Below are 25,471 nucleotides of genomic sequence, written 5' to 3'. Positions count from 1 at the left end.
AATTTATTATTATTCTCTGTGTCTAGTCTTCATAATATGTTTAGTAATATATTACAATTTTTTTTAGTAGAATTTTATTCTTCTACAAAGAGAATTGGGTTAATATTGTTTCTAATATGCTAAATATGTGTATTTTCAGTGATGAAGTGAAAATTTACATGTCTGAAGTATCAAAAGCTCTTCTTTTGAATGATCATAAGTACAAGCATCTAGCACCATATATAGTAAGTTAATCTGTTTTTATTGAAATAATAACATATACAGGAGGGTGCAAAAGTACATATACAGTTGAGAATCTGAGAAATACAAATGTTTGGTGTTCATTATTATTATTTTTATTACCTTTTATTATTTTGTATTCCCTATTTGTGATTTAATTTGTACATAAAAATAAATGTTTTTTTCTTCCTATTTTCTCCATGTATGTTTTTTCCATAATAACAACTGTGTACTTTTGCATCCCCCTGTATATCTGAAATACACTTAGCCAAAAATACCTATTGTGATGATAGGTGCGAAATGAGTTACAAAGATACATTATAAGATTAATATCTTTATTTCGCATACAATAAATCGATTCTTTGGAATGCCAGCTCCTCTCAGTCCCAATACACAAGTATATAACCTGAGCTGTACAAATCTTGATATAACAGGTTGTTATTGACTCTATTAACATAACACTACAAATTACCAAATACAATATATTTACAACAAATATACAACAAACTAAAACTAGGTGCTTACACTAACAGAATCTAAGTAAGAAGGAAGTAAGTAGACAAACAGTAAATAGAGTAAGGATAGAGGAAAGTGGGTATCCAGTTATCAATGGTTAACTTGGAGTGGTGAATTTCCAGAGCTTTTCTTCCTTGGGTCGATGGATGATCCTTATTCTCATTAAATTTTTTTGAATGATGGTCTTGGTGTTAAAAAGATCCCTTTTGACTGAAATTTCCAATATTCTCAGGTCTTCTTCCGTCTCTATACGACAGTGGTTCCCAAACTTATTATGCCCATGGACCCCTTCTCATAGCAAAAACCTGACCGTGAAACCCAAGTGAAATAACTCTATACAACTACATTATAGCAAAATTTCAAATTTAACTTTGATGTCTAAGATGGTGAATGGTGATGTAAAAATAAAATATAAACAAAACATTTTTATATTTAAAGTAGTATTTATTCAAATTATAAATTTTGTTTTAAAATACAAAAGCACATTGTTTGTTAATGAGATGAGTGAATCTGATGGGATGATATGAGATTATTTATGTTTGGCTCAATGTTTGTGAGTAACATTAGTAAGTCTCTGCTAGTACTAATTTGCAGTCAATTTTTTTTTTTTCGTGATGAGATTTATAACTGTTCTAATCCACATTCTACTAAATAGGAAGATGGGAAAGCAATCAACAGCTTCTGTACAGTGGCCCATAATGCAGGATATAAAATTGGTATCTGTTTTTATAACCAGAATTTGTGGTATCCTTGTTCAAACCTTGGTTTTAGCTCCTCATTTGTGGATAATTCAATAAGTTCCTCCTGTATTACTATGGCTTCATCTGAGTTTGTGGGTCTACTTGCAGAAGGGTCCAACACCCAAACAGGATGACCAAGTGAAGAATAGCCTCAAATCTTTGGCTGAGGTCAGAATGAAGAGCCGTTAAGTGTTGACAATAAACAAGCAAATTATCATCTCATTTTTGCAATTTTGAAAGATTTGGAAACTGAGAGCATTCTCCTCTCCCCAAGTTTTGTTTGTATAAAAAAAGTTTTGCAACAAATGCAGATATTATACTTTTAGTTTTGATAAAATTTAATTGATCACCTTGTAACTTCAAATTGATTTTGTTAAATTTGGCAAATAAGTCAGTCATATATGCTATGTCATTTTTTGAATTAATTAAATTGAGCCACAAATCATTGTCTTTGCTATCCAGGAATTCCAACACTGAATGAGTGCATAAAATCGATCCAAATATGCACCTTTAGATAACCAACGAACTTCCGTGTTAAGTAGTAAACGATCATAATCTTCATCATTTTCTAAACAAAGTTGAGCAAAATAATCTCTCATTTAAGGCATTCCTTTTGATTCTATTAACTGCCCGAATGACATAGTCTAGTGAGCCATGCAAGAATTCACTAAGGTTTTGGTGACTAAATGATGTTGGTGAATGACACAATGTACAGAAAATATATTCGGTTTAGCTTGTTTCAAGTATGCCAGAAAGCCTCAGTGTCGTCCTACCATTGCCGGAGCACCGTCAGTATCAACAGAGAGGATATTATTCAAGGGTATATCTTTTGCATCGAAAAATGTTTTTAATTCATTAAATATTGTTTCACCTTTTGTATCAGTTTCCAAACATTTGGCAAATAATAATTCTTGGGAAATATTCTCATCTTTTTACAAATCTTACATAAGCTAAAAGTAATGCTTTGTTTTCTGGCAAAGTTGCCTCGTCAAGCTGTACAGAGAAATTTATTGTATGCACTTCACATCATGCACAAAACAGAATTAAATTGTTGATTAGGTGCACAACTCATCTAGTGTCATATTTTAGACAAGTTATTGTATGTAGCGGTGAGATTCCATTCATGTTCAAATCTGCATAGATAGGTGGCAGTGATCGGCTCGACTCTCATTGTGCGATGCTTGTCATTACTTGTATTTTGTATTTTATGTACCTATATACTTATATTTTACTCAGAATGTAAAAATGGCTACCAATTTATTTATTGCTATTTATTTTTAACTATCCTAATAATGAAAATGGGTCACAATTATTTTAGTTTATATTAAACTTTTTGTGGACTCCTTGACATTGTCCATGCACCCCCAAATTAATTTTTATTTGCCACAGACCCCTGAAGTGGTACCAAGGACCCCTGAGGATCCATGGGAACCACTGCTATACACTGCCTAAATGCAGTAGAGAGCACATTTTGTCGGTCCAATCCTATCGAAGTCCCCACCAAGAATGACCCTCGTTCTCCCAACTTAGCCCTCAGGGCATCATTCTTTTGTTCTCAGGATTAGTCATCACCACCCAAGGAGAAAGAGTTAAAGAAAGAACATTCTGGAAAGGATAGACAAAGAGACAAAGAAAGCTATACAAAATTATTATAAATATATATATACAACATGGCAGAATGCCACACTATTATATAATAATTCATAATTAATGAAGTAAATTAATTAAATAAATACATGGTCTTTGGAAAAGAATGCTATCATTTTAAATTATTGTAATTATGTTTAATTATCATCCGAGAACATTGTAAAGTACATTAAAACATTGGAAAACTATCAAAATTTTACATTTGCCCATTACAATTGCTCAATGTGTCACATGGCATATATCTAATAGTGATGTGCCGGATATCTACGGATACAGATATCCGGCACATCACTACGGAAAAAAAAGATCGGATATGGATATGGAAAAAAAAGATCCGTATCCGTATCCGTTACTTTTTAGCGAATCTTTAATGGATCTTTTATCTTAATGAATTGCATTACTTATATGAAATTTTAAAGATAGGTAGCAATAGCACATTCGTCATTTACTATCATAAAATATTTCCATATTACACTACTAAATTTTTTTGTCGACATTGTTTTTATTTTAATTTAACTCAACACTCTCCAAAAACACAAACGTAATCTATGCTATCTCTTGTCACACTAGCCACAAACCAGTGTTTCCCAACGTGGGGCCCACGCCCCACAGGGGGCAATTGGATTGCTAAGGAGGGCAATTCGAAAATGGACTTGTCCAGAGTTTAAGTTAACCATATAGCCGCTGTATATGTTAGGGAGACATGAGAATTTTAGAAAGGCTTAGGTGGGGCATAACACAAAAAAGGTTGGGAAACACTGCACTAAACTATTGTGGCGGTACGCTATATTTTTGTAAATATTGATTTTAGTTTAGTTTCATTTCTTCTTTCTACCCTTTGTTCTATTGTTCTATTTTCTTCTAGAACTTTCTTATCTATTTCCTGTCCCTTGGGTGGGATGAGCAATTCCTAGAAATTTGAGGAGCAAAGGTGTAAACAGGAGCCGGAGAAAAAAGAGAAGTGACGTAGCAGATCATTTGTAAACTGGACGGCAGAGTGTACGGACGAGGTGAGAATACTGGGAGTCGTATTTTCAATGACTGGATAGTTCGGAAATAAGTTCAGAAAAAAGATACTGTTTTAAGGTCGTATTGATGACTATGGAAGGAAAAATCCTAATTATTGAAGAAGAGAACTGGCCAGTTATAGGAGAAGGACGTGTGTTATCCCACCCAACAGTATGCATAAAGAAACAAGTTGAAAAAAGGGACAAAACACCAGATATCCCTATTTCCATCTTATCTACCATTTTTTCTGTCTTCTTAATTCTATCCCTTTTTCTGTTATTAGTGTTAATTTAGTATTTAAGGTTAGTTTAAGGTTCCGGATTATATTGTCGCAATCGTGATCTGTATTGTACACATGCTTTGGATACAGAGAACTATTATTATTGCTGTAATTTCGCATGCTACTGTTTGCACTGTGAAGTTGGAATCCACCGAAATAGAATCTGTATAAAGACGCGAAATAGCTTAATTGGAAAATTATATCAACTTTTGTTACTTTATCCTGTCTGCCTTTGTGGTGAATTCTAATTTATCACACTTTCACACTATAAAGACGCGAAATAGCTTAATTGGAAAATTATATCAACTTTTGTTACTTTATCCTGTCTGCCTTTGTGGTGAATTCTAATTTAGCGCACTTTTACACCATAAACAAAAACACGCACAGTGCAAGTCAAAACACGTCACGTTATTAATGCAAAGCGTCAACTATCGGTCCAAGGTCACACGCACCGGCACCGACTGAGTACGAAAGTTGAGATTGGTATCCGTATCTGCGGATCTAGACACTAATGATCCGTATCCACAAATATACATTTTTAACGATCTGGCACATCACTAATATCTAACCAATACTCAAATTCTTTCTACACTTCTAACAGCATATCCATTGTCATTTCTCCCAAAGCAGCCACAATTCTATATCTCCTTTAGCCCATGCAGATAACTCATGTTGCACATTGATGAGTGATTCTGACTCTGTAGGATAGATTTATACCTTCACAAAACAAAAATACACTCTCTGTTGCAGAGTCGCCATTTTTATTTATGGCACTTTCTAGAGGTAGTAGACAATAAAATGATTTGAATGAAGGTGGGAGATGAAACTTGGACAGTTACTCTATCTCAGTATACTGTACAGTACATCGCATATTTCTTGAATAATAATTAACATAATTACAATGATTTAAAATGATAGCATTTGTTTGGAAGACCCTGTATAATTAATCTCTTATTAAAGTTAATAAACATTAAGAATTTTTAAAACAGTAAAAAACTCTTATTTAAGCTTTAATTAGATTTAATAAAGATTATTATAGTAACAAAAGAACATGTACAATCCTTTCATTGCTCAACTAAGAGCAATGAAAGGATTGCTCTTAGTTGTTTTAAGAGCAATGAAAGGATTGCTCTTAATTTTTATTTAAGATATTTGAATTGAAATATTTTAGTTAGTTGAATATTCTTTTTTTATATTACTGAAAAAAACAGTAACATATTTTCTTAATCTTTTCTATTTTTATTTTTTAGGAAACTATTCCAGTTAAAAGTGCAATAACAATTTCTGTGCCAAATATGGTATGTATGAATGGTTTTAGAAATTTATAATTATAGTCATTAAATCATAATGCATTTATTTAATAAGTTCTTAACCAAAATTCTTAAGTAAAATCTTAACCAAATTTGGTTATGTATTGTCCTGAGTATATGATTTTGACTTTAAGGTAAAATATTTCAATTCAAATTTCAATTTTGGTGTTGTTGCTTTTTTAATGTGCATATTATGTATGTTTCCTAACAAAGTTTGGGTATAAAAGAAGTCACAAAATTTTGTTTGACTATGACTCTTGGTTTTGGGAGTATCTAAGAACAATGTTGGGAAAGACAGAATTTAACATTTCAGGCAACCTCGTGCAAATCAACGGTATTCTGCCATTGAGAATGTTTTGTAGAAAATTTAGTTTCTGGAGCATGTAAATGGAAGGGTATACAGAGCCATATCAGCAGTTTCACATTTCTAATCACAACTGTAATTGAAATAAAATTATTATATTTTGCTTCTTGACTCCAAAATTTATTAGAAAACATATGTAATATGCATATTAAAGAACATATGTGCCAAATTTTGCCCTAGTCTCTGAATTTTTGAATATATAAATATCTCTAAGCCCAATAGTTATATTCAAGCCAAACAATTGCCAGTATTTAATTATTAATAGTAGTGATAATGTAGCCCAATTTAATATGGCAATTGTTTGGCTTTGAATTTTGAAAATTTGTGATTTGTGGCAGTTCTGCAGAGAATTTGATTTTTTTAATTAATGTTTTTTTTTCCCAAAAATTGAAAAGACATACTCAAGACAGTCTATTTGTCAAATTAGGTTTAGGTTTGTTCAATAGTTCTTTCTACAGATGTAAAGTACTATATTATTTTTCCGACTTTCCAACGATTATCGACACTACTGTGTGCCGGAAATAGCCGTTCCCTAACGGGTACTTTATGCGGATTCGCGTTAGTGTGCCAGGCCTGGACTTTAAGCGTGCACCGAATTAAATAATGACAAAGTTTGTCAATAACAAAATCAAATATTTAATTAAACTTCTAGTAATAAACTATATACAGTATTTAGTAAAAATCAAACAATAATTTATTCAATGAAATTCAACAAGAATCAATCCGACAAACTCAAATCAATCTATTTCTAACTTAATTCTATTCCCCTTTGGAATTCGACAAAATCAAAGAATTAACTTATAAACAATAATTCTTATAAATTAAAGATCCTAATCGTCACCTCAATATACTAGGAACCTATTTCCTCAAACTCTCAAGACTTTCTATAATCGTCAATCCATAAATAGAATAACTTCAAAATCCTATCGGACACCTCTCTCGTTCACTGCTACGAAGCTCACCAAAGCTCGTTGCTATCAGGAATTCACCTCGTTCGTTTTCACTTGAGTTAGAGGCTTTATAGTGTGAGGTGACGTCACAATTCTGAATGAGCTCACTCTCCTCATTTACATACTTATCTGTAACATTAAATTTTTCTTGTTTATCTGGCAGATTATTTTCCGACAATACTTCGCTAACCTTTTACATTATTCTTTTTAACAATTATCGGGATGCTTTATTCTTTTAAGGTTTAGCGATTCCTAACTGGGTTGTGGGGTCTTCCCCCCCCCTTTTTCTCAGTGCGGACTTACTTTTTTCCGCTTGGGAAGCGCAAGTGTGCGCGAGTTTTTCTACGGCGCTTTTCTTTCGTCGGTGAGTTGGTTTTTCTTCTATTTTTAAGTCACTAAGGTGAATGGTGAGGAAACCTTCGTCTTAACTAAACATAAGTCCCAAACAAAATATAATGAAAGCAAAATAAAAGTAAAATAAAAATAAAGCTCAGACTTGGTTCCTTACACAGAGAGCTCTGAATGCTTACAATATGTACACTGTTTAATATGTTTCCATTAAAATTTGTATCAATTTTCATTACATTTCTTGCTGTACATTGCAAGTAATCTATAGTTTACACACACACACACACAAATGTGCAAAATAATAATGGAGAAAACTATAGATTACTTGCAACGTACAGTGAGAAATGTAATGAAAATTGATACAAATTTTAATGGAAACTTATTAAACAGTGTACATTTGCACAATAAGATCAGAAAAAATAAAATATTAAAATGATGTTGTGTGTCCCTAGTTACCACGAGATGAGAGTATGTTGGGAATCATGCTCTCATATTTAAACTGTGCCATGACTCATATGTGTAAAGAACATGCCCAATCTTCTGAGCTCCATTGTCAATGTTGGTGGCTCCATCTTATACACATCCATTTGGATGAAAACATTTGGAGGACATATCACAAGTCTCCTTATAAAGATACTTCTGTCATGTTACAGTCTATAAACTGCATTTTTAGGCTGCAACAAATTTATTACTGTCTTTGATGTTAACTATTTTATGGTCAAGTCCTCATATAAATCCAAAGTAACTCTTCAATTCTTATATAAGAATTATGTATATATGTAGTAGCATGTTTTTAAGTAAGTACCATTTCAAAATAGAGCTGCTGCAGTGTTGTGGTTGGTGTTCCGCAAATGTGTGCTGAGTATCTACATCTGTTGGCTAGCCACAGATGCCATTATGGAAGCATTCGTTTGTTTTATGTTTATTTGTGTGTTTAAAATGTCTCAGACAATTGAAAATCCCACCAATTGTGAATATGCACAATGATTTTTTTTTTAATGCAAAAGACATGAAAGTGGCTGACATTCATTGGCAGATTAGTGAGGTGTATAAAAAAACATTATTAGAGATGGAATAGTAAGAAAATGGGTTAGAGCATTTAAAGATGGCCATACTAATGTCCATGATGAGGAGCATAGTAGATGACTATCTGTCATTACTGAGACTTGGTGCAGAAAGTTGATGCAAAAGTTTGAGAAAACAGACGTGTTACAATTTCATCATCCAAAACAAGGCATGGGAAGCTCAGTAAGGGGATTGTTTTGTTTCATGACAATGTCTGTCCACACGTGGCTCAATGAACCCGAGACCTTATCACATCATATGGCTGGGAACATAGACATATAGACATAGACATATATTTTATTTGAACACATTGTTTACAATGTATCAGGGTGCCACAACAGGTGTAACCAGTATATCCTGAGTGATTGATACAAAGTACAGATACGGTTGTTTAATTAACATGTGAAAAATAGAGTAAAGAAAGTTAGATACTAGAATAGAAATTAATAGTTAGTAAGAAAATATGCAAAATACAAAAATACAAAAGGTTAGTTATATAGAAATAGTTACATAGAAATTGTTACAATAATAGAAAATAGTATCAAGGGAAATTAAACACAAATAATATAATATGTAAATTCACATGCAGATATTTAAGCATAGTCACAGAGTGAATCTCTGGTAACATAAAAATAACATTTACAGTAGAGTAGATATGAATACAGATGTAGGTACAAATACACAGGCACTAAATGAAGCGTATAGACAGATACAGACACCAAAAACAAGCAGGGACAACAATTACAGAGTCGAAGAATGTGGACAGAATGGGAACTAGTTGTAGACACTTACAGTGGTCCTTACAAAATAATTATTAATAAGTATAATGAATGCATCATATGGCTGGAACAGCTTGATCACCCTCCCTAGCCCTGATCTAGCACCTAGTGACTACTACTTGTTCCACTTGAAAAAGCATCTAGGCAGTCAGTGCTACAATGATGATGTCAAAACGCCATGATGAAGTGGTTGGCAAATCAGGGCAGGTTTCTATGAGGATGAAATTCAGAAGCTGGTTGTATGATATGAAAAGTGCCTTAATATTGGAGGAAATTATGTTGAAAAGTAGATTAATTAAGATACAGGCTTTTATGTAAGAATAAAATTATTTAAAAAATTGCACTTGTGTTTTTTTAATATCAAAATGGTATGTACTTAAAAAACAGTCTCATATGTTATGCTTAAAGGTTCTAAGTTCCAAGTGTGGCTTCAAAGAACATTCGACTTTTTGTTTCATGTTTCCTGATCTGAAAGCCATTTTTTGCTTGCATTCAGTGGGAGTATTGATCATATCACAACCTAATTATTGATAAATATTCAGAAGGGTTATAATTAGCTTCAACATCAATCTCTCAAGATAATAGAAGAGTTCTTGCCATATGCCATCTTTCCAGCTCTGTTAAAATAACTAACATTGAATGCAAAATATGTAAATTGGTTTTACTGTGATATATTAATGAAAAATTAATTATGCTAAATATAGATAAAATTAAATTTTTCAAATTGAGTTCATTTACTGAGATTTAAAAAGTAACAAATGAAATAAACTTTTACTTAAATTATAGGATCAAAAGATAGTGGTGACAATTTTTCCTGCTGGACATTGTCCCGGTTCAGCAATGTAAGTATCTTTTGTGTACATTTATATTTTAACTGTTAATTCAGATAATGTTAATAATATATTCTATAGATATGTTAATAATTATATTCTCTAGGTTTTTAATTGAAGGGTGCAATGGAAATGTATTATACACAGGAGATTTTCGTCTCACCATAAAGGATATAAGTAAATTTAAATTACTTCATTCTTCTATTCAAAAGTAAGCCAGTTTTATTTAGAATTTAATTTTAGATATATAGCATAATTACTTGTAAAATTATTTAAATCATGTTAATTACACAATTGTCATCATTTTTTTTAATTGATATTTTAAATATAATTATTTAAAAATTAATACTTTCTAAAAATTTTAATAAGACATTAAGGTAAATTCAACAGCTTCTTATAAAGGATACTGGAAATTATATAAAAATGATTAACTAAAACCTTTGATTATCCAGTAAAAACATTTAATTGAATTAACAAACGTTTTCGACCTTAAATATCAGTCTTCATCAGGTTTACAATTACTGAGATTCTAAGAACAGTTTCATGATACGATTTAAACATTTAGAAATTTTTGAATCTTTTGTACAAAACCGTCATGCGCATTTGCTGCCATGGATGCAGACATGATGTTGCCTAGATATCAGGCTACATACAAATGAAAATAAATGTGCATACTAAATGCAGTAATATAGCAGATGTGTATTATATATGTCATTCATTTTAAAATAGTTTAAAATCATTTTATTTTTTGCATTTAGTATGCACATTTATTTTCATTTGTACATAGCTTGATATCTATGGCAACATTACGTCTGCATCCATGGCAACAAACACACACGACTGTTTTGTACGAAAGATTTGAAAATTTCTAAATATTTAAATCGTATCACGAAACTATTCTTAGAATCTCAGTAATTGTAAACCTGATGAAGACTGAAATTTAAGGTAAAAAATGTTTGTTATCTCAATTAAATGTTTTTACTGCATAATCAAAGGTTTTAGTGAGTAATTTTTATAAGAAGTTAAGTCTTCCAGTTTTAATAGTGGTTAAACATTTTCTTATAAAAATTTTTATATTTTGTAGTTTCATAAATTTAAGATGTAAAAATAAAATGCTTTTAAATCTTTTTAATTTGAATACCAAAGGGAATTTAGAAAGTTCAAATTATTAGAAATTTGAGAATATTTGTTTTTAAAAAATTAAATTAGTCTTCTGCAAATTTCTTTCAAGTAATTTTCTTTGAAAATGTTTCACATTTTTCTTTGATATCACATTTTATTTATACATTATTTTCCATTCCTTTAGTAACTTCAACTCTTTAAGTTAACACATGGACTGCCAACAACAAACAACAAACTGTCTCATAGTTAGCAATTTAACAACTGCCGCCATCTACAAGATAACTTGTATAATATTGTCCAACAAGTTTTGCCTTTTATGACTTTACCCATAGCAAGTACTTGTTATAACTGATTAGCAGGCATCAGGGAAAGAATGACACATTGATTGGGCTTTATAGAACAAACTATAAAGAATTTTAAAATGCAATATGAGTTTTCTGTTTTGATTGCCAGATATATTTTCATAGTAAATATATGACAAATGTGGCTAATTTGTGCCTTGAATATGAGTGACAAATCAATTTTGTGTCATAAAATGTAAAGTTTTTTTCAATAAATATTGAAAAATATTAAAAAAATAAAAAATTATATTTATTACCCAAATTATCTCATAGTTGGCATCTGCAAAAGAAAAGTTACTTCACACATTCCCTATGAGATAATTCACATCAATTTTTTTTTAATAAATATTAAATGTATAAATCAGTTATACATTAAAATGTAATAAACCAATTATAGATTAAAATGAATATAAAAATTTAAAAAAAGCAAAGAAACGTCATGCAATGAAAATGGTACCCAGGAAAAGCTCATGGCAGTCAACGTAGATATGTCTGATTGTTTCATTGTGGATTTCATATATTTATTACATTGAAATCCAGAATCAGAATTAGAAAGAAAAATATGAAAGTAAATTCATAAAATTTGGTTTTCAACAAAATTAAATCTTCCAACAAATATCAAAGTGTAAGTGTCAAAAACTTCTGTGACTTGAGATGGATTTTATTAACTGAATTAACATAAAATTATATATGTATTCTTTTCTTATAAGTTATTAAAATAAAAGACTGTTGTTATGGATGTTGGCAAACTGAAGTTTAGTTTTAATGTAAAAAAAACAAAAGGCAAATGAGAGTGTAAACTGTGCATCATACCAACAAAAGGGAGGTGGAAACCCAAAATGAATATTGACAAACAATAAGCGCACTCAAATAACCTCGAAGAAGCAGCAAAAATTTAATAATTAAAATATTTTCAGTTGTTTTTAACAACCACTTTCCAGTAGAATAAAGTGGATGTGTCTAGAGTGATGTCTTATATTATCACTTCATTGTGAAAAAAAAACAAAACTAAAAGTCATGATTTCAACAAAAGGAAATAAAACTGTATTTGTAAACTGTACTGAATAAATAATAGACAGTTGATAGCCTAGGTCAGGCATGGCCAACATACGGCCCATGGGCTGGATCCGACCTGCCTAATGAATTTATGCTGCCTGCAATTAATCTTTCAATATTAGCTACTTAAGTCTGAATATCTCGACAAAAAATTCTGACACCTAAAAAATGGAGGGGGGAAAAAAGTTCAACAACTAACTGTGCGTTTAGAGTTAACACTCCATTACAAATGTCTTCAGCACAGCGTAGAATGTTGATAACGTATGATAATGTGAAAAATGTATCTGTAATCTCTATGTACAATTTAGTCTGTACAGAGTGACACCACAATGAGATCTCGCACCATCTCAAAATCTTGCTAGGGCAGCCTCTAGTTCGGCCCGTGAAAAAAGTTTTCTTTCCAATTCAGCCCAGGGGCAAAAACTGTTGGCCACCCCTGGCCTAGGTGGTTAAGACATTAGTGTACTGTTCTGTCTCACTCATCCAGATTCAATTCCAAGTGAGACACTTGGAATTGAATCTGGATGAGTGAGTATCTCCCCAGGAATTTTTCATGAGCAGTCCCAGTTATATTGGGTCCCATTGCTCTCCAGCTGTTTGCCCCCATTGTGGGTTTGGCTGAACTCATAATAGGGTATGATTAAAAAAACCCTCTTAGTGCTTATAGGTTGGAAGGAGCCAAAAATAAAAATAATAATAATAATAATAGAGTCAATTTTAAATGGATCATAATATTTTAAATGTTTCTTCTGTTATAAGTAATATGTGAAGTATAAAAATTCATTTTTTAATTACAAGTTTATTAACTAATTTTAATACGGAATTTTAAAATAAATTTGTTATTAATATCATTTATAAATTTATCATTTCAACTACATCCTAAAATGGTTATAATTTGCAGTACAGCATCCATTGAAATCATTATCTCATAGACAAGATACAACAACTATGTGTTTACTTCAATAATTATCAGAAACTGTAAAATTTTCAAATTATAGAGGGGAAAAATTCTATGTTATGAATATTTATTATATATAAATCTAAGACTGAATTTAAATAATTAAAATAAAATTGTTTACATTTGTTTCTTCATTTATTCATTAGAGTAAAGAATATAAGCAGTTTATATCTTGATTGTACATTTTGTGCACCCGAAGCCATGTATTTCCCTACAAGACAAGAAAGCTTGACTGCCCTAATTACATTGATTGAACCATGGTTAGTCGAAAAAGAGCATGTTGTGTATTTGTTTTGTCCTGCTCACTATGGATATGAATATATATTTGTGGAATTAGCAAAAAAATTTCATACAAAAGTAAGTTTTAATAATCTTTATATAAATTTATACTTAAAAAGATGATTTTATTTTCTACTTCTTCATCAATAGATTCATATAGATGATTCAAAGATGAGAAAATATGAACAAATAAGTGAAATTTTGAATGCGGTTACTTGTGATCCGAGAAAGTCGAGAATTCACGCTTGCACGGTTTTTAACAGAGATTCAAATGATTTTGTAAGATGTAAATATCATTTTAATAAATATCTGAAAGTAAGTAAAGATTTACTTTTAACAATATAAATGTTGTTATTTTTTTAGAAATAAAATATCAGTATATTTTATTTCAGAAAAATGTATTGAGTGTCAAACTTAGTGTAATGTGGTTTGCTCAACACGTGTGCATATCGAACATAATTGAAAAAGTGGGAAGTAATTGCTATCGTGTCTGTTATTCCCAGCATTCTTCATTATCAGAGATAAAAGATATTATCTCGTATTTGAGACCTGAATTTATTTCTCCTATTGCAATTCCTTCTGGATATTCAGAAAATGAGGTAAGTACTTTATTTAAATATACAACATTGATAGTTAACAGTAATATATAGAGTGTGCCAGAAACATGTTTGCCATTTGGACTGCCAAGAGAAAATTATAAAATGCAACAAGAGAGTTTTTGTTTACAACACAATAAAACAATTAACAACTTATTGACATTAGTAGTAATAGTAGTCAGTCAGTGTGGGCTACACTGAACATCTACCAGGACCTTAAAAATAGCACCTTCCTCTTAAATTTTGCACAAAGCTGATGTTAATTGATGTAAGCTGAGATAATTTACAGTGAGTTTCGTAAATTTCATATGTTTATTTTTGTGTTTTTGAATCAAATAATGAAATACACATAAAAAAAGCACTTTTGGAATTCCATGAGTATTTTACATGGTTAGAAAGAAGACAAAATAGAAGTTAAACATATAATTGTAGTTTTTGATGTAAAGCTGACAGTTTTAGAATAAAAACTCATTTGTTTTTACATGATGTAACTTGTTTTTTTTTTAATACACCCTTTAGAGAGGGATGTATAACCTCACTTAAACTGGTATGCCAGCTTTCCCCCATAATAAACTGGCATGCTGGTCATCTCACAAAAAATGTGGTATAACATAATAGGTTTTATGATAGCTCAGTTATTTTTGTAAATCTATATATATTTTCTAATTTTTCATATAAAAGTTAAAAANGAGAGTGATAAAAGTAGTCCTAAATGGATGTATATTATATCTTCTGATTCAGAATGATTGATTTAATTTTTAAATTAATGAATTTAAAACTAATTTTTATGCAATATATTTGTTATTTGTTATATATTTTTTAATCTGTAAAATTTTATTTGTATGCTCACAAAAAATGTGGTATAACATAATAGGTTTTATGATAGCTCAGTTATTTTTGTAAATCTATATATATTTTCTAATTTTTCATATAAAAGTTAAAAATTCACCAAAAACATATTTTGCCTTAATAAATTGCCAATTACTTGTAATGTCGGAATTAATGAAAGTTTTTTTGTTTTCAGTTGCTTAGATTATTGTCTTGTCTTCAGCATGGTAATAAAATGCAAGAAGAGAAGAATGAGAAAAATATATTTTTAGGATTGCTAAAGAAATCAAACTGTACTGAAGGTACTTTTCAAAACTTATTATTAAAAAATTATAAATGTTATGATTTTTTCTGTTTTGTATATGTACAAGTCAACCCCTCTATAACACTGCTGATTTTTCCGTTTTATATGAATTCCATGTTGTACGAGTCACTTAGATTTTACAAATACGTGTGCCGGGCTGTGAACGGCTCACATATTTTTTAAAATCTAAGTGACTAGTACAACATGGAATTCATATAAAATGGAATTATCAACTGTGTTATAGGGGGGTCAACTTGTATTAAACTTTGTTATTTCCTGAATTAATTATTTTATTTTTTCCTTTTTGAAAAGAATGACTAAAAGATTTGTAAAATATAGTTTTATGTCATTTTGACTACTTTCAAGTACTTTCAACAACATACGTTTAAAAATGTATATACAAATCTTTAAAAATATAAGAAGTTATTAAACACATATTTCATCTTGAGAAAATTCTGTATCAGATATACCAAGCATGTCATTAACAATCATAAGGCTACCATAATAATAATATAAATAAGGCTGTCCAGAAGAGCCAGTAATATTTAATAAGCTATTTTTGTAAAATCACTTAATAAGCTATTTTTGTAAATTAAATACAGTCATACTCCGACTTACGCGAACCCGGAGTTACGCGATTTTCAAATCTCGTCGATTCGTCTTTTGTTTGAGCGCCACGCAACTCTTGATTATTCACTCCCCCACACTATTGTTCAGCTTAATTTAATGTTCGGACGTGTCACGCGGAATCGACACATAACTACAATTTATTTTGTGTAATTTATTTCTGTTTGTTATATCTACAGAGACTTGAGAGTCTCTATGTGGTGATTTCTTGTAACCGTGAACGAACCAAAAGGCGAGATAAGATTAATGAGAACATTTATTAGCTTACATACATCCGACTTGGATTTTGCACAAAAGGCATCTGCAATCGTGAACAATTGACGAAAAAAGTATACATTTATCAGATAATAAACAAAGACTCATTTTGTAAACAATTTACCTTTTGTATATACAACCGACAAGATTACCTTTCAAATTATAAACAGACTCGATCCCAAGCGGTCTTTTGATCGTCGGACATACAAAAGAAATGAACAGATGGCGCCTAACTTAAGCGCGGTTTACAATAACGAATATGATTAATCTTAACACTCTACTATGTCATCCAAACAAAGAACCGATTCTTCTGCATCAAATAAGAAAAGAAAAACTTTATCTTTGGAATGTAAAGCTAACATTATTAAAGACTTCGATACAAAAATGAAAATTTGTGAATTGGCAAAGAAGTTTGATCTACCGGAATCGACGGTCAGAACAATTATAAAAGGTAAAGATAAAATTCTCGAAGCTGCAAAAAATGCTCAATCTTTAAATTCGAGCATCATTCATAAACGTCACGGTATTATTGCTGAGATGGAAACAATGTTAAAATTATGGTGTGATAATCAGGTAAATGTGAAAAATTGTATAATAATATAATTTGTTATACGTATGTATTATCTAAGATTTTATTAAACATTTTTTTTCTAAATTATTGTTTTCTTTAGTCTCCGGTCCCAATTAAAAATAATTTGTATGTATTTATATGCAAAATTATACCCCGACTTACGCAAATTTGACTTACGCGGTTATCGCTCGGTCCCACCTATCATGTAAGTCTGGGGTATGACTGTATAACTTTCTTTTGAAAAGCCTTAATTTTTATAATTCATTGAATAAAACATGCTATACAGTATTTAATTTACAGCTCTTCATGAAGATGGATATGTGAAAGAGACTGATGCTAGTAATGAATTTTTTTGGAATGATGATAATTTAAATAAAGAAAATAATTCCCTAAATAAAGAAATGAATGATAAACAGATTTCTACTTCACAACATAATGTAAGTAAAAAACCAAAAATTGATAATTCTGAAAATTATGATCCGGAGATGAATGACTCTAAATTATTGTACCTGACTTCATCTGATTCTGAAGAGGTTGAAGAAGAAGAAACGAGTAAATCTAATTGGTTGAAAATAGATACCTCTGATTCGGAGAGTGATAAAAGTAGTCCGCGGTTACTTGTGATCCGAGAAAGTCGAGAATTCACGCTTGCACGGTTTTTAACAGAGATTCAAATGATTTTGTAAGATGTAAATATCATTTTAANAAAGAAATGAATGATAAACAGATTTCTACTTCACAACATAATGTAAGTAAAAAACCAAAAATTGATAATTCTGAAAATTATGATCCGGAGATGAATGACTCTAAATTATTGTACCTGACTTCATCTGATTCTGAAGAGGTTGAAGAAGAAGAAACGAGTAAATCTAATTGGTTGAAAATAGATACCTCTGATTCGGAGAGTGATAAAAGTAGTCCTAAATGGATGTATATTATATCTTCTGATTCAGAATGATTGATTTAATTTTTAAATTAATGAATTTAAAACTAATTTTTATGCAATATATTTGTTATTTGTTATATATTTTTTAATCTGTAAAATTTTATTTGTATGTAATACACAATATGACATTTTATACAAGAAAATAAAAATGCAGGACCATATTTTTTAAAAATATTATACTAAAAGCTGTAATTCCAAAGAACATTGTAAAAGTCTGCATGATATTTAAATTGTTAATGAATAGTAGAAAAAAAAAACACAGATTTTTTAGCATTTGCAAATATTGTAATGTAAATACTGAAAATATTTTTCAAATATTTTGTGACTCAATCTAGTTTATGCTTTACATAGTTTAATTTTTGTGTTTATATATATATATACATACATACATACATACCTATATATATTAGGGTTTCTCAAATGGGATTCAGATTGTTTTTTTAACCTGAGAAATTCTTCTCATTCTGGGAAATCCCGCAAATTTCTTAAAAGTTCATTTTTTTCTTATTTTGTGTTAAGGTTGAGGAAATTTTGCAAATAGAAAGTATAATTAGCTCAAACTCTGTCAGAATACATGTGTATTTTTTAATTTTAAACCTACTTATTAGTTTTTTAAATTTTTGCTCTTTATGCCATGTCACAAATGGTCAATAATCAATACGTAGCTTATTTGTGGCAGGATTCTGAAAATTCTTTACTTCTCAGAACTATTATATCTGGAATAATTGTGCTTATGATGTCTTAATTTTTAACCATGCCCAGTAGCTTCGATAACTGCGTAACATCAGGTTGTGCAAATTGGGCAAGGATACAAATGAGTATGAAGTCTGAAAGTATGAAGTTTTTTTTCATAAACCTGATTATTAAAGCCAAACGAACTGCCAAATTATTGGGCTATAAGCTTGATGTTTCTGGTATTTTTGAAACCGTGCCAGTAATTTTTAGTAATTCAAACACTAATCAGTTATTGTATTTATTCAGACACTTGGCAAATCTCATCATTAAATTTTATTCAGTTGATAAAAGTCAATAAAATTTAATGATGAGATTTTCCCAAGTGTCTGAATAAATACAATAATTGATTTGTGTTCAAATTACCTTGATGTTTCTATTGAAGCAGCCAAGGTAGACAAATCAAGAATACTAGAGAACAAAAAAGTACTACAGTCTTGAAAATGAACTAGAAATATTCCAGGCTACAGGCAAAAAAAATAGATTATCTATCTTTTCTTAAATGCATTAAAGATGATTCCACTCACATCAATTGAATCGGAAAGGGCATTCTCGGTAGCAGGACTTTTCATTACTAAAATAAGAATCAGATTGAGTGATCGAAGTATTGACCATATTTGCTTTTTAAAATCTTATAAAAATTTACAATAATATTTTGTATTATGTTTTATTTAAAAAATGAAAATTACCTTTTAAGTTAGAAGTTTGATCTAAGTTTATTTTTTTTAATTTTCAACTCAATTCAAAGCATTTTTGTTGTTGTATGCAATTTCCAGAAAACTTTAATAATTTTTTTTCTATTTGTGAAAATTTCTACATAATTCAAATGTAATTTTTAATATATATCTTATACAGCATTATTAATATGATTTTGGAGGTTGTAGAACATATTAAATTACTTAAAAAATGAAAAATAACTATAATTTGATTTCAAGATATTTTGTATATCTTATTAATTCTATCCCAGGATTCTGGAAACAGTTCACTTTTTTCCCAAAATCTGGAACAAGCAAAAGACAGGGAAATGAGAAACCCTAATAAATATATATATATATAATTTGGAACCATTCTGGTTCCACGTGCATTTATACAACTTTATAATTGGCATTGTTACTTTATTTCTGATAGCATTGAAATTAGTCCCATCTCTTCCAACATGATGCAACTAGCTAGTCTCCTCATCTCACATTTAGTGTAGTTTCTGACTTTGAAAATGATTAGAAAATTGGCATAAAATCACAGATTTTGTGCCAATTTACACTAATCATTTTCACAATAATCAACTGACTTGTGAGAGAAACTGTCATCATCCTATTTATCTAGTGCTCTTCTAACATTTGCACGTACATGTGCATTAGTCAAAACAATTAGGAGAACCTGTGACTTTAGCAAAAAATGTGCAAGTCAATGTAATAAATAGAAACATGACAACAATTCAGAGTGTATGCATATTTTTTCATATATTACTGTATATTTTATTGTATCTTACATAACAATAACATCCAATATTCAGAATCATTTTACCATAAAGGATTTTCTATGCAACATTTCTTACTCCTCTAATTGCTTCAACCAGTTGTGTATGCCTCATAATATTAATTGTGTTTAATCATTACTTGCTTCCAATACAGCTGTTTAAATTGCTGGCATTTATTACATCAGTTATACACTGGACGTTATTAATTGAGCCAGCTGGATTGCAGTGGCAGTTAAGGCAGTCGGCCTACTTCTCCGGAGCACCCGAGATCAAATCCAAGTGGTGAAAAGTAGGAATTTTTTGAGGGGGGATCTGTCACAGATAAGTTGGACTCGCTCCCTCACTAAGGAAATCCAGTAGTGGGCCTTACCTAGACCACAATGGGCAAGGAAAAAGGTCTTAGTGTTCATGGAGCAGAAACAGTCCAGAAAAAAATAAATGTTATTTAAACAATGTTTTATTTTGGAATAAGTTTTAATTTTAATTCAAAATCTGAAGATGGCCTATATTAATAGGTTGAAAACCTTTCAGCAAACCTTAGTAACCTTAGGTGTTGTAATGAAATTGTAATTATTTATACTAATAAGTCCAAAAATGATTATATTAATCATATTCTAGTTTGAAAAAATATATATCTTCAAATTTTCTTCCACTAAAAATTTATAAATATGATTACTTTCTTAATATTTTTAAACATTTGTTTGTTTTACTTTATATATTTTATTGTTTTACTGTTTTTAAAATGAATTCAAGAATTATTGTTATGTATAGATAAAGTTATGTTTTTATTGAGTGTAATAAATACAAAAAATATAAGAAGTTATTTTTTACTATGGTCCAAATGTTATGTTGGCTAAAACATATTTCAAAATGAATTTAGTTTCTTTTTATTCAAATTCAAATAACCTTTATTCATACTAGGCCTTAGCTTGTTACAAAGGGAGTTATTATTATTCATACTTAACGTTAATCAAACAATTAGGTGAAATTCTCACCTGATCATAACAAATTTTTTAACATAATTATATAAATTATATATAGTCCCTATCTTGGCTACATGAAAAATTCTACATTGCCTTTTCCGAAGTGCAATCATTTACACTATGAAGATCAAATTTTTGTCTTAGGAATATAGCCTTTTCACAGCCACAAATCAAATGAAATTTTGAAAAATTATCATTGCATCTCGGACATATATTATTAGAATGAACATAAAACTTATTATTAACCATTATAACATCATTATTAAGACAAAGTTGAATAAAATACCTCTTAACATTAAATGAAAGGTTAGACAATATATAATTATTAATAATAGTCCAATATCATAGTGTACCAACTTGGTGAATTACGTGTCCAGATATCTTCTATGTCAAGGTTCAATGAACTTTTCAATACATTTCGAATTAATTGATTGCCCAATTTTTCACTTATCTCTGGTGAATATATAAACAGCTCCCATGGAAAAACCAAAACTATTAAACACTCTAGTCAGTTGACCAACCCAATTCCTATTCGAATCTTTTAGCAATGATTTATGGTACAGTTGGCTCAAAAGACTGAACGAAAGCTGTCCACTGTCCCTCAACTTCATAAGGAATTTTACACATATCTTTACAAACATTGTAGTAAGCCTGAATCTACTGAACTCCAGCCTTAGAGCACTACTTGGGACCTTAAACTCCAATAAGAATATTCTTCACTTAAATTTATTCTGAATTACTTCCAGTTTCTGATCTATATATATAAAAATGAATGTATGTCTGTCTGTGTGTCTGTGTGTCCTATGTCCTTCATGCATTACCACACCGTTTATCCGATTGCCATGAAACTTTGGGAAGTTGTTTAATATACTCCGGCGAAGGTTTGTGGCATAGTACGATTGCCATGAAACTTCGGGAAGTTTTTTAATACACTCCCGCGAAGTACATTTATCCTACGATAGATGGCGCGCGTTTACACGAGCATTCGCGCATAGTGTGTTTGATCGATTTCAAATTGTGAAGACCATTTCCCCCCTTCAAAAATATATATGTCTCTATATATGCATTTGTGAACTGTTATTTACGATATTTGTAATCATTTTTGTTTAATCACTTTATTTCGACTTTTTTTGCTAATTATGTTTTCGCTCGAACTTCGTTAAAATCTTAACTGTACCCCGAACAACGACCGAAGTTGTAGGAAGAAATTCGCCTATTTTACCGATCTAGGTATCGCCCTTTTTCAAATTTTAATATCGACTCGAAATAATTTAAAAAGACAAATTACAATAAAACGGTTTATTATCTAACTATCAGAAATTTCCCAACATGCCAAGGAAGAGAGGAAGGAGCAATTAAATAATTAAAATTATAAAGGATTTAAAAATATATATATAAATGGGGAATATCGCGCTTTTGACAATCGCTGCAAGTGTGTGGGCTAAATTTGGAGAATCCGTGCTTCTCGCATGGACAACTGTATGTGGCCAGCTCACGCGTCGGAAAACCTTCCGAATTATTCGTGTACGCACCAGACGAAAAAACAAAAAATATCGTGTATCCACGAGCACTCCAATAAATAAATAGAATTGAAACGACACTTTGAAATGTTTTCCCGATGAAAACGAATAATAATAATATATTTCAATAAAAATGATAAAATGAAAATTTAATTTTATTATAACGAGTTTGCTTGAATTTCATCTCTTCTGAGATCGCAGCAATGCGCGACAGGTAAGCTAGTATTTAGATAAATATCAAATTGGAGATGCATAAGTCACTGCGTTAACAATAATTGAGTTAAACAATTTGAACTGAACTTGAGTTTAAGTTAAGTTTAGTTTTTGAAAATAACTTTGCTCCACTATTAATTAGCTTATTTGCCTTAACCATCGACGCCTTAACTTGTCTATCAAAGGATAGAGCAGGAGTTAAAATTACCCCTAGAAACTTAACTTCACTTACCATCTTTAACTCTACTTTATTAATATAAAAAGACATATTCTTCCTAGGAAGTCTGGCCCCATTTCTAAACACTATTATAAATGATTTATTTGGATTGATTTTTAATTTTAACTTCTTAAAATATGACATTATTGACTGAATTTTCCTCTGTAGAGCAGCTGCAGTGGGAGTAATTATTACGATGTCATCTGCATAGATGATTGAATGAACAATATTATTATTAATCGTAAACCCATTGTCGTCTCTATCAAAACAGTTATTTATATCAAAAGTGTAGAAATTGAAAAGATGAGGAGACCACGGGTCTTCCTGCAATAACCCACGGTCTATCTTAAAAGGTGTCTACTGCTTACTATCCTGTTTAATAATCGCTTCATAGTGACCAAATAATGAACCAATTATTTCCACCATTGAAGTCTCAGCCAGATAATATTGCATTTTATTTTGCAAGTCTGTAATATTAACTGCATCATATGCCTTCTAAACATCCAGAAACAATGCAAAAACCTTCTGTCTCTTCCTGTAAAGCTGAATTTGGATAATGACCAATAAAGCAAAAAGAGCCAGTTTCTTTTTATAACTTGAACGACTTCTTGGCCATTTAATCTTTATCATTGCTAAAGTTTTTTATACTCACTTATGTTTTATCACAGACAATTGATTTAAGAGTTTAACACTGTTAATTACAAAAAAAAAATCTCAAAATTCTCTTACTAGTTTAAAATTTTAACAATTTCTTTAGAAACTGACTTATTTTCTTCACCTTTAGTCTCTTAAAGATCATTGGATCAAGTTAGTTATACCAGACTTTTCTCACCCAACATCTAGTCAACTGCCATTACAGGTATTATTAGACCAATTTTTTGATGTTAATCAGTCCTGGTTGCCATAAGTCTTCTCTTCTGCCTAGAACCATATGTGGGTCTCTGTAAGACTTTTTAGGGAAACTTTGTTCTTTAGGAAATAACTTAAGTAAATTATAAAAATGACACTCCTCATTATTTTTGTTTGTCAGCCATGCAATTAGATTACCACATTGCCATCGTCATTATAAACTGTACAGATAAAGAAATATTTATGAAGACACAAATTTGAAATATGACTTTTTAATTAATAATGCTATTAATTATGCTATATGTGTACAAATTTTTCTGGTAATTAGATGCTATTTTGCAGCAATTTTTATAAGAAGAATTGTAAATTATTGTAATAATCAAATATTTGACTTTGTTATAGATTTATGTACAAAAATCTTGTTAAACTTTTTATCAGTTCCTTAGAGCAGTACTTCCTAATCTCTGTTTACTCTCTAGAGCAGCAGTTTTAAACCAGGGATCTAGGGGCTTGGAAGGGTAAAAATCAACTTATTTTAATTTTGTGTTACTGTGTGAAATTGTTAATTATTGTGTTATGATGTAGTAATATATGAGCTTTCTTATGTTTTTTTATTTTAATAAAAGCATTTCTACCTAATCAGTTTCTTTTGTAATTTTATTTTATGCATTAAAAATATTATCAAAGGGTCTGTGACATTCATCTGACTGGTAAAGGGGTTCGAGGAACAAAAAAAGTTAAGAAACCCAGCACTAGAGCAAGCAAAAGAAGTTTTCAATGGTTGCTAAATGTAAATTTAAATTGGAAATTTTTCAAATTTAAACTAAATTTGAATATAAACATTCAAAATTTTCTATATTTTGTTATTGCAATATATTGAGTTAATTGGAATGTACTGCTAATGACAATTCCTGTGGATAAGCTACAGCATTGTGGAGACTTGTCATTATAGTACAGAAGAGTCCTATACAATTTTGGGATACATTTTGCATTATCAGATGATTTTATACAAGATTAGGCCAAGAAGTTGAAGAAGAAAACATATACTTCTGGACAACAAAAGTAGTAAATTTTGTACGAGTACTATTTACAACTTTTTCGTCACTGTATTTAATTATATAAATTATATAACAAAAAGTATTATTTATAATCTTAAAATAAATAAATAATACTTTTTAAGATCACTCGATGATGATATTTAAATGTCTTCAATTTATGTTTAGAGACATAAAAATTTCTTTTTGTGAATGGGGGATGAGGTTGGGAATTGCTGCTTTAGAGAATTGCATTATTTATTTTATGCAGTTGAGTAAAATTAACAAGATACTCATTTTGCCATTTTTAATAAAAAAGGATAAATTAATTAATTATCTAGAATTTAGGAATATATTTTCAATCTAATATATAAGTGTAAATTCTTTTTGCCTCTATGTCCTTACTGTTATCAATTTCTGTTTGTATCTTTGTCTACTTTGGTCCTTGTTTATTAATAGGACTTATTACACTGGTGTAGTTTCGGTTAGCAAATAGAGGCAATCTTA

At 30.2% G+C, this 25,471-nt stretch overlaps 1 protein-coding gene across 1 annotated transcript in view; it reads left to right on the top strand.

The window, feature by feature from the left end:
• The window catches only part of LOC111631265 (protein artemis-like), a 29,719-nt gene extending 11,082 nt beyond the window's left edge, over window positions 1-18,637 (top strand). Inside the window, exons 3-12 of the mRNA XM_023375482.1 lie at window positions 140-224; window positions 5,661-5,708; window positions 10,013-10,068; window positions 10,163-10,267; window positions 13,680-13,890; window positions 13,963-14,127; window positions 14,205-14,411; window positions 15,433-15,538; window positions 17,294-17,409; window positions 17,721-18,637. Coding sequence (XP_023231250.1) covers window positions 140-224; window positions 5,661-5,708; window positions 10,013-10,068; window positions 10,163-10,267; window positions 13,680-13,890; window positions 13,963-14,127; window positions 14,205-14,411; window positions 15,433-15,538; window positions 17,294-17,409; window positions 17,721-17,951 — 1,330 coding nt within the window. The 3' untranslated portion in view covers window positions 17,952-18,637. The remainder of the gene's footprint in view (window positions 1-139; window positions 225-5,660; window positions 5,709-10,012; window positions 10,069-10,162; window positions 10,268-13,679; window positions 13,891-13,962; window positions 14,128-14,204; window positions 14,412-15,432; window positions 15,539-17,293; window positions 17,410-17,720) is intronic.
• Window positions 18,638-25,471: the final 6,834 nt, after the last annotated feature.

Source organism: Centruroides sculpturatus, unplaced genomic scaffold, assembly GCF_000671375.1.
Source record: "Centruroides sculpturatus isolate CEXI.00-Female unplaced genomic scaffold, Cexi_2.0 scaffold50, whole genome shotgun sequence".
Taxonomy (NCBI): Eukaryota; Metazoa; Arthropoda; class Arachnida; order Scorpiones; family Buthidae; genus Centruroides; species Centruroides sculpturatus.
Note: the sequence above shows the minus strand (reverse complement) of the source record. Positions and strands in the feature narration are given on the sequence as shown.